This window comes from Juglans microcarpa x Juglans regia, chromosome 1D, assembly GCF_004785595.1.
Source record: "Juglans microcarpa x Juglans regia isolate MS1-56 chromosome 1D, Jm3101_v1.0, whole genome shotgun sequence".
Lineage (NCBI taxonomy): Eukaryota > Viridiplantae > Streptophyta > Magnoliopsida > Fagales > Juglandaceae > Juglans > Juglans microcarpa x Juglans regia.
Window position 1 is genome coordinate 37033875 of NC_054594.1, and position 12846 is coordinate 37046720.

Here is a 12846-nt window from a genome sequence, read left to right on the forward strand (position 1 = left end):
AGAAGAGAGAGGTGGAAGACTAAGACCTGAGACACAAATGATGGAATTTAAAGTAGTGTTACAAGATTGTTCTCTGCGAGATATGGGCTATAGAGGCCCTGAGTTTACTTGGAGTAATGGGCGTGGTGGTGGTTATGAAATTAGTGAAAGGTTGGACAGGTTCTTAGGAAATTACCAATTGAATCACTTATTTCCATAGGTTGTGGTGACACATGGGGTTGCAGCCTATTCAGACCATTTACCAATATGGTTTGATACTAAGGTGAGTGATGTTATGGTAAGGAGGAAAAAACCTTTTAGGTTTAAGACTATGTGGGTGGGGGAGGAAAAGTGTGCTTAGATAAATAAGGATGTGTGGGATAGGAAAGTTGTTGGAAATAGTATGATGGAAGTTATGGGGTTGATTAAAGGTTGCAATGAGAAATTGGAAGTGTGGAATAAGTCAAGTTTTGGATATGTAAGACAACAATTGAATAATGCTAGGAAGAGATTAGAGCAGTTGCATGAAATGGAGCCATTACAGTATGACCCTGTGAGAATGAATTCAGCTAGAGAATAGGTTCAAATCTGGCTAGAATGAAAAAAGTTATGTGGAGGCAGAGATCCAAAATGCATTGGCTTCAAGAAGGTGATCAGAATACAAGATACTTCCATTCTAAGGCCTATCAAAGAAGGAAGAAAAATTCCATTAAAAGATTAAAAGATGATAGAGGGTTATGATATGAGGGTGATCAAATGAATGAACTTATTGTAGATTATTTTAGATCCCTCTTTACTGCTTCTGAATGGAGGGGACAATTGAATATTCTGGAGAATATAGAGCAGAGGATTACTAATGAGATGAATAAGGAACTTACTAAGATTTATATTGCTGATAAAGTTGATGCTGCTCTACAAAAAGTGCACCCCACAAAGGTACAAGGACTAGATGGAATGGCACCAATTTTCTACCAAAAGTACTGGCATGTCGTGGGCAATTTAGTTACCTCAGCTGTGCTTCAGACTTTAAATTTAGGTATGTTGCCTACTGAACTCAATCATACCCTGATTAGTTTGATTCCTAAAAAGAAATGTTGTGAAATGATTGCTAATTTCCGCCTTATTAGTCTTTGTAACGTGATCTATAAGTTGGTATCTAAAGTAATTGCAAATAGACTTAAAAGGGTGCTGCCTTCTGTTATTTCTGAGTCACAATGAGCTTTTGTTTCTGTGAGGTTGATAACTAATAATATGTTAGTGGCTTATGAGCTTGTGAACTACTTGAGAAACAAGAGGAAAAGGAAAGCAGGGTATATGTCTTTAAAGTTCGATATGAGTAAGGTCTATGATAAGGTGAAATGGGGTTTTATAGAAAGGATTATGCTGAAACTTGGTTTTGCTCACAGCTTTGTGAAGTTGATTATGGAGTGTGTTAGAACTGTTTCTTTTTCAGTTTTGGTGAATGATTTATCATATGGTCCTATTTTTCCTAGTAGAGGGATAAGGCAAGGGGATTCATTATCCTTTTACTTTTTTCTTCTATGCACATTGAGCTTAATTGGTCTTTTAAAATCTGTTGAGAGGGATAGCACAGTCAGGGGGATGCGTGTTTGTAGAGGAGCTCCAAAGATTAATCATCTTATTTTTGCAGATAATAGCATCATTTTCTGTAAGGCTGATGTTTGTACAACAAGAAACATTTAGTCTATTCTAGAAAAGTATAAGTTTGCTTCTAGTCAGAAAATTAATAGAGAAAAAACTACTATGGCTTTTTCTGATTTTTTCTAGAAATGTGAAGGAGGAGAATCAAAGAGAGCTTCTGAGTTTGTGCGGTGTTAGCTTATTTCAGCTGTACGAAAAGTACCTAGGCTTGCCTAACATGGTAGGTAAGTCAAAATCGGGGACCTTTGCTGAGATCAAGAATAGAGTTTGGAATAAACTACAAAGTTGGAAGGAACAGTTGTTGTCTTGGGGGGAAGAGAGGTGCTGATCAAATTCGTTGCTTTATTCATACCCACATATATAATGAGTTGTTTAAAACTACCGGCTAGCTTTTGTAAAGACTTGGAGAGGATGATGGCCAGTTTTTGGTGGGGTCAGAGAAATAATGAGAAAAAATTACACTAGATGAGTTGGAGTTGTATGTGTCAATCTAAGTTTAGAGGAGAGATGGGGTTCAAGGATTTATAGTTTTTTAATATGGCGTTATTGGCTAATCAAGGATGAAGGATATTACAAAGTGAAGGTTCCCTTTTACATAGAATTTTTAAAGCGAGATACTTTTCACATGGGAGTTTTTTTGAATCTAAACTAGGACCAAATTCCTTTTATGCATGGAGAGGGATATGTGAAGTTAAAAAATGGTTGATGTAAGGGTGCAGATGGAGAGTAGAGACAGGAGAAAAACATTAATATCTGGAAGGATGCATGGATTCCTGGCCATAAGGCTTTGGTGCAGGAACTGATATTGAGGGAAGATACTCACCTGGAAGAGATGGGGGATAATCTCATTGACTCAGAAACAAAAGGTTGGAGGGTGGATCATATTAGACCTCTCTTTAATCTAACTGTAGCAGCTGACATTTTGAAACTAAGGCTATCATCAAACCAATATGAGGATAAATGGATATAGACACAAGAGAAGAATGTGATTTTCAGTGTTAAAAGTGTTATTGACCAATCCAAGACCTGAGTAACAACAATGCCAGGGAGAGTTCGAGTGCTACGGGTTAGAAGAAACTATGGAAAATGTTGTGGAAGATGAAGGTCCCAAAGAGAATTCAAACTTTTGCATGGAAAGCCTATAAAGATATATTGCCAACTCTTACAAATCTGGAAAAAAAAAAAAAGAGAGTAGAGGTGGAATATAGATGTTGTTTTTGCAAGTCAGTCCCAGAAGATGTTCATCATGTCTTAGTTTCTTGTCCATTATTTAGAGGCTTATGGAAGTATTATGTGCCTGTTATGTAGTAGCTGCCTCTAGACATGGATTTTTTGGATGCGAGTAAATTTATTCTTGATAAAAGAACAAATTCAGACTTTACTAGGTTTTTTCTCATTACTTGGGGCTTGTGGTTTAGACGTAATAAGATGCAAATGGAACAGATATTGCTTCAGCCCGAGCAGGTTATAAACCATTCTCTATCTCTACATAAAACTTTTACTGATCTAAGAAGCTCTACAATTCAAATTGCTAAAAGAATATGCTGTTGGAATCCTCCACCAAAAGGTTTTTTAAAATTGAATGTTGATGAAGTCGTGTTTTCAGAGTTGAGAAAGGATGGTGTGGGTGTGGTACTTGAAGATGACAAAGGTAAACTAGTGATGGCTACAAGCAAGATTGAAAATGAGGTTGAGAATCCAGCTACTATTGAACTGTTGGCTTTACTACAAGACTTACAGTTGAGTGTCCATTTGAGATTTTCAAAACTAGTTGTTGAGAGTGATTATATGCTGCTGGTTCAAGAGTTAAAAGATGAGCAATATTCTTTTTATGAATGAATGAATGTTTGATTATAAATAAATAAATAAACTTATTATTCCAACGATACGAAGATTGTGTTCTATATATCAATTTACAAAGCGGTTTTTTTAGTTAACAAAGAATCTCTTAGAATGAGCTGGACTTGCACTTTTGTAAGACCTGATATTTTGGATATAGTTTGGGCTCAAGGCCCAGGCATACAGTTTGGGTTGGACTTTACGGCACGTCTAAAGGGCCCAACTTTGTTAGATCACACCTGCTACCGGAGCCGGTTCGTTTATATCCAGAAAACCGAAAAACCAGAACTCCGAATCGGGCGGGCAAAAAACCTCTATAAAGACACTCTTAAAAGAAAAACCCTAGTTCCTACCCTCCCCTCATTTTTCTCCTTCAAGCTCAGCCTCCGGCCTCTCTCACGATCCCAAAATGGTGAGCCTCTCTCTTCATCTCTTCACACTACTGTTCACACCAACTAGTCATCCTTTAAGATCTCTCTCTCTCTCTCTCTCTCTCTCTCTTTCTCTTTTCCTTACGACGTCATCTTCGTGCGCTTGTTCTGATCTTTTTTGTTTATTTTTTCTGTGATTTGCAGCCTTTCAAGAGATACGTTGAGATCGGGAGGGTCGCCCTCGTCAACTACGGCGAAGACTACGGCAAACTTGTTGTCATCGTCGATGTCATCGACCAGAACCGAGTACGCTCTTTTTAATGTTATTTCTTTAGTTGGACTCTTGTAGATTTACGCCCGTCTAACCTGTTTGTGAATTTAAATTTTAAAAATTATGCGGTTTATTATCCTATGCTTTACTTGAGATCATATTTTGTATGCTGTTAAATGAATGTCTCAATTTGATTTATTTTTTTGCTTGCAATTTGGAGAATGGATTTAGAGTCGTATAAACTTTCGTTTCAAAAGGTACACTTTCTGTCCAAAATGTTTAAGTGAAGTTAGAATTATCAATTAAATAGCAATACGCGATTTTATTTTGGTTATACTTGTATGTAGTCAGCCATGTTAGCTTCAACTCTTTGAAAAGAATTAGTTTAAATGTTTGAGCTCGCTATCCTTGCTGAAAATTAAGTCTATGGTACAATCCGTCTGAAATTTGTTTCCGTTAGTGTTAGATTTTGACCTAAAAATGCCTCACGAAGATTTTCTTTTGAAGTTTTGAACTTTGGAGGGAATACTACCTTTCTTTTATAAATTGTGGTAAATCTATGGATTCTGATGCATTGGTTCACATCATTTTTAGACCTTTTCACTTCGTGTGTGAAATGTTTGTTAATTATTAGCCATCTCATGATATGCTTTATCTACTGTTATAGGCTCTCGTGGATGCCCCTGATATGGAAAGATCCCAAATGAATTTCAAGAGGCTCTCTCTGACTGACATTAAAATTGACATTAAGAGGGTTCCTAAGAAGAAGGAATTGCTTGATGCCATGGAGAAAGCTGGTAGGGGCTGCTAGTTGTTGAATAGGGTGATCCTCATTTTTATATTGGAAAACATTATAGACACAAAGGGATCCCACACACTGATATGGCATATCTCCTCCTTTTTTTTTTTTTTTTTTTCCTTTCATTTTTTCCTCCTCCCGCCCGTCTTCCCTCCCCTCCTCCCCCTTTCCCTTTGTCTCTGTCTGCCTCCGCCCTCCCCGTGGCCTCCATGGTGGTCGAAACCACCTCAAGGCCTACAGAAGCTGCCGGCAGTCCAAGCGGCACCGTCCGGCGGGGGGATGGGAGCTGCCGTGCATTCCCGACCACCATGGCGGCCACTGGGAGGGCGGAGGCAAGGGGACAGGGGGAGGAGGGGAGGGGAGATGCACGGGAGAGGCTCTGCCATGAATGACGGTGCCGCTTGGACTGATGGCGGCTTCTGCCAGCCCTAAGGTGGTCCCTGACCACTATGGCAGCCACGGAGACGCACAAGAAGAGGGGGAAAAGAAGAAAAAAAAAAGAGTGGGGAGACGTGGCACACCACATCAGTGTGTGGGATCCCTTTTTGTCTGTAGCAGCCCTCTTTTATATTTGGTGATTTCCTTCTTGTTATACTGTTGTTTATGTATTGGCAGATGTTAAGAAGAAGTGGGAGAATAGTTCCTGGGGCAGAAAGTTAATTGTTCAGAAGAGAAGGGCTTCTCTAACTGACTTTGATAGGTTTAAACTTATGTTGGCAAAGATTAAGGTCAGTTGTAGTATGCCTCTACATACTTGTATTGTAACTTATTAATGATTTTCTTTCTCAATTCTCCACATTTGGAAACCATTGGAATTTTATGATTGTGTATGCTAATGGGACCTCTTAAATATTGTTTGTGCAGAGGGCTGGACTGGTAAGGCAAGAGCTCGCAAAACTGAAAAAGGAGAATGCTTCTTAAGCATAGTTTTTATATCTGTTTCCCAATTTTGTTATGAATTTTCTGCTGTTGTACTTTAGGATGGTGAGATTGTTTCAATCAAATCAGAGTTTCAGAGCAGCTTGAGTTTTTATATATTTCCGACAAGACTTAATTGATACTTAGTTTTATTGGTAGACCTTTTCTTATCTGGATGTTCATGTTACTCAATATTTTAATCTTAATATGGGTATTCATCTTTGGATGGTTGCATATCGTTATTTTATGTGGTCCTGTATATATGCCCAACTAAGAATTATGGTTGCATATCGCTGCTTTTTTGAATTTGTACCTTCGTTCCTCCTTTGAGAGGAGCAAGTAGTTGGTCTTTTAAAAGCACTACTGTGGCGCCCTCGACCTCCACGTGTTATTTTTATGGAGTTCGTGATATCGGGATGATGACCACACGGATCATGCACCCCAATAACTCTGATGCTCAAAGTGTACAACATATATAAAATGTACAGTAAATTTCGCAGCGGTGAAAATTAAAGGGTCTTTCTTTATTAAGTACCAGAATTGTTCATAAAACAGAAAAATAACTTTACAAATATTTTACAGTCTTCCGTCAGATAATTTAAAGAAAGCAAATAACATAAAGGAAACAAGTCCCAAAAATGCTGAACAACAAAACAGCGACTTAAGCTTCTGGCAGAGTCGGTCCTTCAGGTACATACTCGGGCTCTGCGTCAAACTCTACGGTACCATAAAACGGAACCGTAGGGTAAACACCACTATGAGATTATGACATCTCAGCAAGTAATTAATCAAAATAACACCCAAGAGATTTAAAACATGTCTATACAACACGTGTTTCCATGCGGACAAATAACAAATTACATTTCTTTCCCAAAAATATCATTTGTATTACTATACCTCGAAAATCCCATTTTTGTGTCCCATTTATATTTATTAAGAATTACGCATGCACCACGGTCTCCCCTATGGACCGTCCGCACATCCTGGCTCTCTTCGTCACATCACGGGTAACGTCCGTGCATGAGACTTCGTAACAAGCGATGCTCAGTTCCGCGCCCAGCGCGTACATGGCCAAGCATCCTCTAACCTCGCCAGCCAAAGGTCACGGAATCGGTACGAGAGCGTTACCGTCTCGTCCGTTCCCGTCGTCGCCCTGCGACAACTCAGGGGATGTCACATCAGTCTGTTACGCTTCTGAGTGACCAGAGAAGCTCCACCGAGATAATGCCCCATCTCGGCTTGGGGTCGTGAAACATACGCACTCACGCAACAGTATCAATATGCAACAGACTTCGTGACGTTACCGCATAATTAACAAAATAATAATTTATGCTTTTCAACAGTTTATTAGAATACACATTTAAATAATTCATTTTACAAGTTCTCAATAAATGCCGAAAACACAGTTTTATAAATACATGCATAGTCCCATCCGCTAATCCGGCCCAAAGCCCAATTACATTTAAAATCCCAACAACTTTGACGGCCCAAGGCCCATTTTTTCACAATACCAATAAAGCCCAATATTTCAACAAATGCAATACATTTTCATCAAACCAATAAAGTACAAATAAACAACAGTTTATAAAGCCAATAAATATAACAATTTATTTATAAAATTGTGAAATTACAAATAATACTTAAATAAAGAGAAAATTACATACACACGATGAAATTGATAAAAATCTGGAAGATCACGCGAAAGGAAGTGTAGCCGACAGTGGCGACGGCGTCTCACGGCTGAAACCGTTTCTCTCAACTCACGGTTTTGAACAACACAGATGAAAAACTTAACAACAAATCCCAACCAAAATACAAGATTTGGTAGCACAAGAGTTCGGCAACCTCACACACCTCACGGATTCAAAACCCAGAAATTTTCCGAGAAATTGTTCTCGGATCACACAAAAATCCCGATTTGTTTAACACAAACAACACCAAACACACACCCATGGAGATCCCTAAACCAAGAGAAGCCGTGGCCTATTTATAGGCCAAAAATGGCGGTTCGCATGGCGTGCGTGTCGCACGGTGGAGGAAGGAAATAACGGCAGCATGCCGTGGAGGAAAAGAGATCCTCTTGCGGAAGCGTGGCACGGCGGCACACACGGAAGCCATGCCCGACGCCACCGAGGAGCTTGCGGAAATGGTAGCGACCGTGCGATGCCACGGGTTTGATGGCAACCTTCGGGGCGCATGCCGAACGACACGAGTAGGTGGAGGTGGCTCACGGCTGGGATTTACTCCGGTAGTAGCTGCGTGGAGATCGGCAGCAGCTGCGTGGAGAAGAAATCGTAGAAGAAAGGAGAAGGAAGGAGAAGAATCGGGAAGGAGAAGGTGCAAGGTGCGGCGCAAGAAAGGAATAAGATGGAGCTAGGGCTCCATCCCAAAACGACGCCGTTTCTGCAATGAGTGGCTGGGCACTCACGGGCCGCACGGCTGGGCCGTGTTCCGCACAGGCCTGGGCCCCCCTTGCTGGGCTGGGCCGGTTTTCGGGTCACACATACACACACACACACACCCACGGCCCACAGAGAAAAAATACACACAAAGCCCAATAAAAAATCAAGCAAAGCCTAAATAACATAAGTCCAAAAATAAAGAGCAAATAAAAATAAATTCTCTAAATTAAAATAAAATACTAAAACAAATAACATATTTAATTAATACAATAAAATAACACTTAGAATAATAAGGATAAAAATCAAGTGAAACTAGAGATCTCACAACTACTATACACTGATATGGAGTCTTCGTTGTTGGATTCCAATAATTGAGATTTATCGAATTGTTTTATCAAAATTAGACGGTTCAAGGTTAACAACATTAAATTCTATGTTTGTGTAATCCGGGATTGTCTGGGTTTTATATTTGAGGCATCGCTTGGGTTCTGATCAAGGTTGCGGCAGATGTTATATTAAAGAGTTTAATATAAAAGGAATCAAGAGAAGACCCAAAATGAAATACAAGTAGCCTTCTCGTATAGCGTCCAAAAATCACACAAAGGAGTATTCTCATACGTACGAGAAGGATGTTAGGCCAGAGAATAAACTACATGTGGAAAATGAGACGCAAAATTTTCATCTCATCATTACATATTTTTTGAATCTCTATATAAAATATAATAAACAATTCAACTTTTTTTAAATTCTAATTCATATTTTTCAAATTTCAAAAAAAATAATAATACTAAAACACAATATTTTAAACTCTCAAACAAAATATAAAATTTTCATCTCACCCTCCAAACCTACCCTAAATATGTTCACCAAATGTATCAACACATATATTTTTATTTTTTTATTGTTTAATGATTAAAAAACTGACTATTAGTGAATTTCTATTTTTTTATTATTTTTTCTTAATAATTAAGGATACTTAAAAAATAATTAAAGAAAAAAGTTTTATTTGTACTAGCGTGCACATTACTGAGAACATTTGATAGGCATCCTAATATTGTCCAACATCAAGACCTGGTGACTCGTGATGTTGGTTGTGACCAATGAGACGGGTGCAATAACCTTGTAAAGTCTTCATCGACAAATGGACTAATTCGAGCACATTCGAATCAAATCAGAATTTATTTTATTAATCCCGTTTGGATAAAATATTATTATAATATTATTTTTTAATATTATTATTATTTTAAAATTTATAACGTCTTAAGTCATGTAATGGTTGGATATTTATAATTTTTGTTTCAAGAAATGTGTCAGCAACGTAGTCCAAGCGACGGTGACGGATAGCAAGGGAAAGAGTCAGAGAGTAAATCAAAAGACGTTTGGTAGAAGCTGAGCCTTTTGCACTCCTCTGCTTTCCCTTAGTTTAGTTTAGTTTTTTTAATTAACTTCCCTCAACACGTGCTGTGAACTACCATGCAATGCAAATGCTTCCACTCAATTCATGAAACTCCATTGAACGTGTGTATATATATATATATATATATATATATATATATATATATATATTTTTTTTTTTTTTTTTTGGAAAATGCTAAGTTCTCCCCAAAGTTGCCCCCTAGTGTATTTTTGGTTTTTTTCTTTTGTTTTTTAAATGTTAAAATAAGTTACCACTAGTGAATTTGTGTATTTTTTTTTCAACATTTAAAAAAAATGAAAAAGCACTGGAGGCAACTTGGGAACAACATAGCATCACCTTATTTTATTTTATTCAATTTAGTTGCAAAGTTCAATGTTTTCTCATAAACATAAATTTCCCCTGATTTAATTATGCAAAAGATGATACATTAATTATATTTCTTTCTATTACCATATATTCCTCTTTCAAGGGCATTAAGTTCCAACTCTATTCTACAAAGCGTCTCAAAGAGTTGACCCATTTCAAAGAGTTTTTTTCCCCATGCATTTGAATTCAAACAGAGAGAGAGAGAGACCACCAAAATGAGAAATAATTCCATTTCACTACACTGCACTTCATGAACATTAAAAGCTCCTTCAATGGTTTCATCCACTTAATCGGCAGGCAGTTTCATGATGAGAAGTCATCATGGAGCAAGATGAGCTACTTGGCATAATACAGTGCAACTGGTGGCTTGTAATTTTGCAGCATGGAAAGCCATTTATGCATCCGGGCGGGGGTTAGAAGCATAAACCACCAATATGTATGGGGAGCTTGAATGGTTCTAATTCAAGCTGTTCACCTATATATCTCACCAAAGCTCAATTTATTACTCTCCAAACTTTATTGCTTCAATTTATTTCATTGGCAAACACAACCCCACAACTGGGTTGAGCTCAAAAACAACTCTTTTGAATTATTTTGAGCTCTGAACCATGACTGTAGGAAACCCAACCACCTTCTTCCAATATCATTATGATGTACGTGTCTTTTCTCTTCTTCTTTTTTTCCCCATTTTTATTTCATGTTGCGCGCAACAATGGCTTTCAATACTCTACAGAATCTTATCGACAAGATGTTGTCAGTCCCAAATAGATAAACAAGTCTCCGAATTTGAAGAAAATTAGTTATCTTATATATATTGCAAGGCATAAGATAGATCTATCCAGATGTGAATTAAAACACATTTGAATACGAATTCGAATTAATTCTTCTTCGTGGATGACCTTCAATATTTCAAGTTTGTTAAAAATCCAACTCTCTTGATAACCTCCAATATTCAAAGTCCACCCCCAATCATATTTCAATGCAATTTTCTGTCTCACTTATATTTGAAAGCGCATTCATTATCATTATTTCACTTCTTAGAGCCTGTTTAGGGTTGTGGTATGAGTCTTAAAAAGTGTTTAAATAATTTTAAAGTTCTTTAATGAAAAAAAAATTAGGTTATTTAAGTGTTACATATTAAACTATTAAAGTATTTTTAATCTCAAATAAGTTAAAAAGTACGTTTGAGGAAAATTATCATTTTAATGTTTTTCCTCAAATATGTTTTTCCGGATAATACGGAACATAATTCAAATTTTAAAAGACTGTCAATGGATAAAAATACCTATACAATTTTTAGTTATTTACAACTTTCATACTTTCAAGGATATGGTCATAATTTTTAAAAATTCAAATAATCGTAATTTCTACATTAAAAATCACTTGTTTAATTTGTTTTCAAACAAACACAACATGTTAGAAAGTGCTTCAAACATAAAGTTACTAAACAGTAAATAATTTTTTAATAGTAAAACTTATTACTTAAGTTATAAGTTATAAATCCTAAAACTAAAAGTTATATTTCCCACAACAATCTCAAATATACACTTGTTTTAGGATGTGTAAGTTTCGTAGAGTTATTTGAAAAAAGTAGAACACACTATAAAAATAGATTTTTCATGTAAATTCTTGATTTACAAATTTTTTTCAAAATAAGTGTACGAGACTTGTAGGTACAAATCATTTCTCTTTGAACCATTACTTTCAAATACAATGAAAAGGAACCTTTCCGGTTACTATAATACTCCTACATATTCCAGTCTCAAAACTGAGCAAATTCACCCCAAAACTCCAAGAAATCCTTTTACACCAAATGCTATGAAAAGCAAAATGATATTTCATTTTATTTCCTTTATGGAACATTAAACTCCTTTGATGGTAGCATCCACCTAAATCAATCAGGACAGTTACGAAGTCATGGACCAAAACAATTTGGTGGTGGCTTAAATTTTGAGGCATATATGCAATCATGCATACGTGGCTTTGGGAGGTATAAACCAATATGGAAAATTTTACACTTCTAATCAAGTTGTCACCAAAAATTAATTTATTACCCTGCAAATTTATTGGTCGAGTTTCCTAAGATTTGGTTTCAGATATGAGTTGATTTGTAAATAGTAGAATAAAAATTAAATTATTTATATATTTTATGTAGGAATTTAGAAAAGTTGTTTTGAGATTTAAAAAAGTTGAATTGTTTATTATATTTTATGTGTGAATTTGAAAAAATTTTAATAATAAGATGAAATAAATTGAAGTAAATTTTAAATTTAAACGAGATTTAATCTGCCAAAACAAATGCTACAACTGTTTAAACTAATAAAAACAAATCAAATCAAATCAAATCAAAAGGGTGATTGAATTCCTCTAAAATCGTTCTAACTTCAGAGACTTGTTTTTTTCTTTTTCTTTCCCTATTTTATGTTGCTATTTAATTTGTTAGTTCAAATTTTAGAAGCAGGTGAAAAACCCTGAATTGTGGAGTAAAGAGTTATCGTGCCCAACAAGACTGCAGTTTTCTCTCATTTCTATGTTCATAATTAAAAAAATAAAAAAAAAAATAAAACATGCATTGCTAAATATTATTAGATAATTTCATCCCATCATATCATGTTGCGTTTTTAAAATTGCTTCCATAAGAACCACAATTAATTAATTGAACGTTACATGTTTAATTTTCTTTGTAACAAACAATTAAAAGTAAATTAAATTTTTTACTTTTAATGCGTTGACCCAAAAAATAGCAATTAGCAAGTGCAGGAGAAAGTCTGGTCTTTTGTACTTCTTATTTGACTTTGAACCGTGCTTAAGTAAGTTTCTCG

General features: G+C 36.2%; 1 protein-coding gene across 1 annotated transcript; it reads left to right on the top strand.

Moving 5' to 3' along the window:
* The first annotated feature begins 3756 nt into the window (after window positions 1–3756).
* LOC121237254 (60S ribosomal protein L14-1) lies at window positions 3757–6073 on the top strand. The gene is made up of 5 exons (XM_041133921.1): window positions 3757–3892; window positions 4056–4157; window positions 4790–4919; window positions 5537–5649; window positions 5786–6073. Exons 1-5 carry the CDS (start codon window positions 3890–3892, stop codon window positions 5840–5842), a joined length of 405 nt encoding a protein of 134 aa, XP_040989855.1. The 5' UTR covers window positions 3757–3889; the 3' UTR covers window positions 5843–6073.
* The last annotated feature ends 6773 nt before the right edge of the window (window positions 6074–12846 follow it).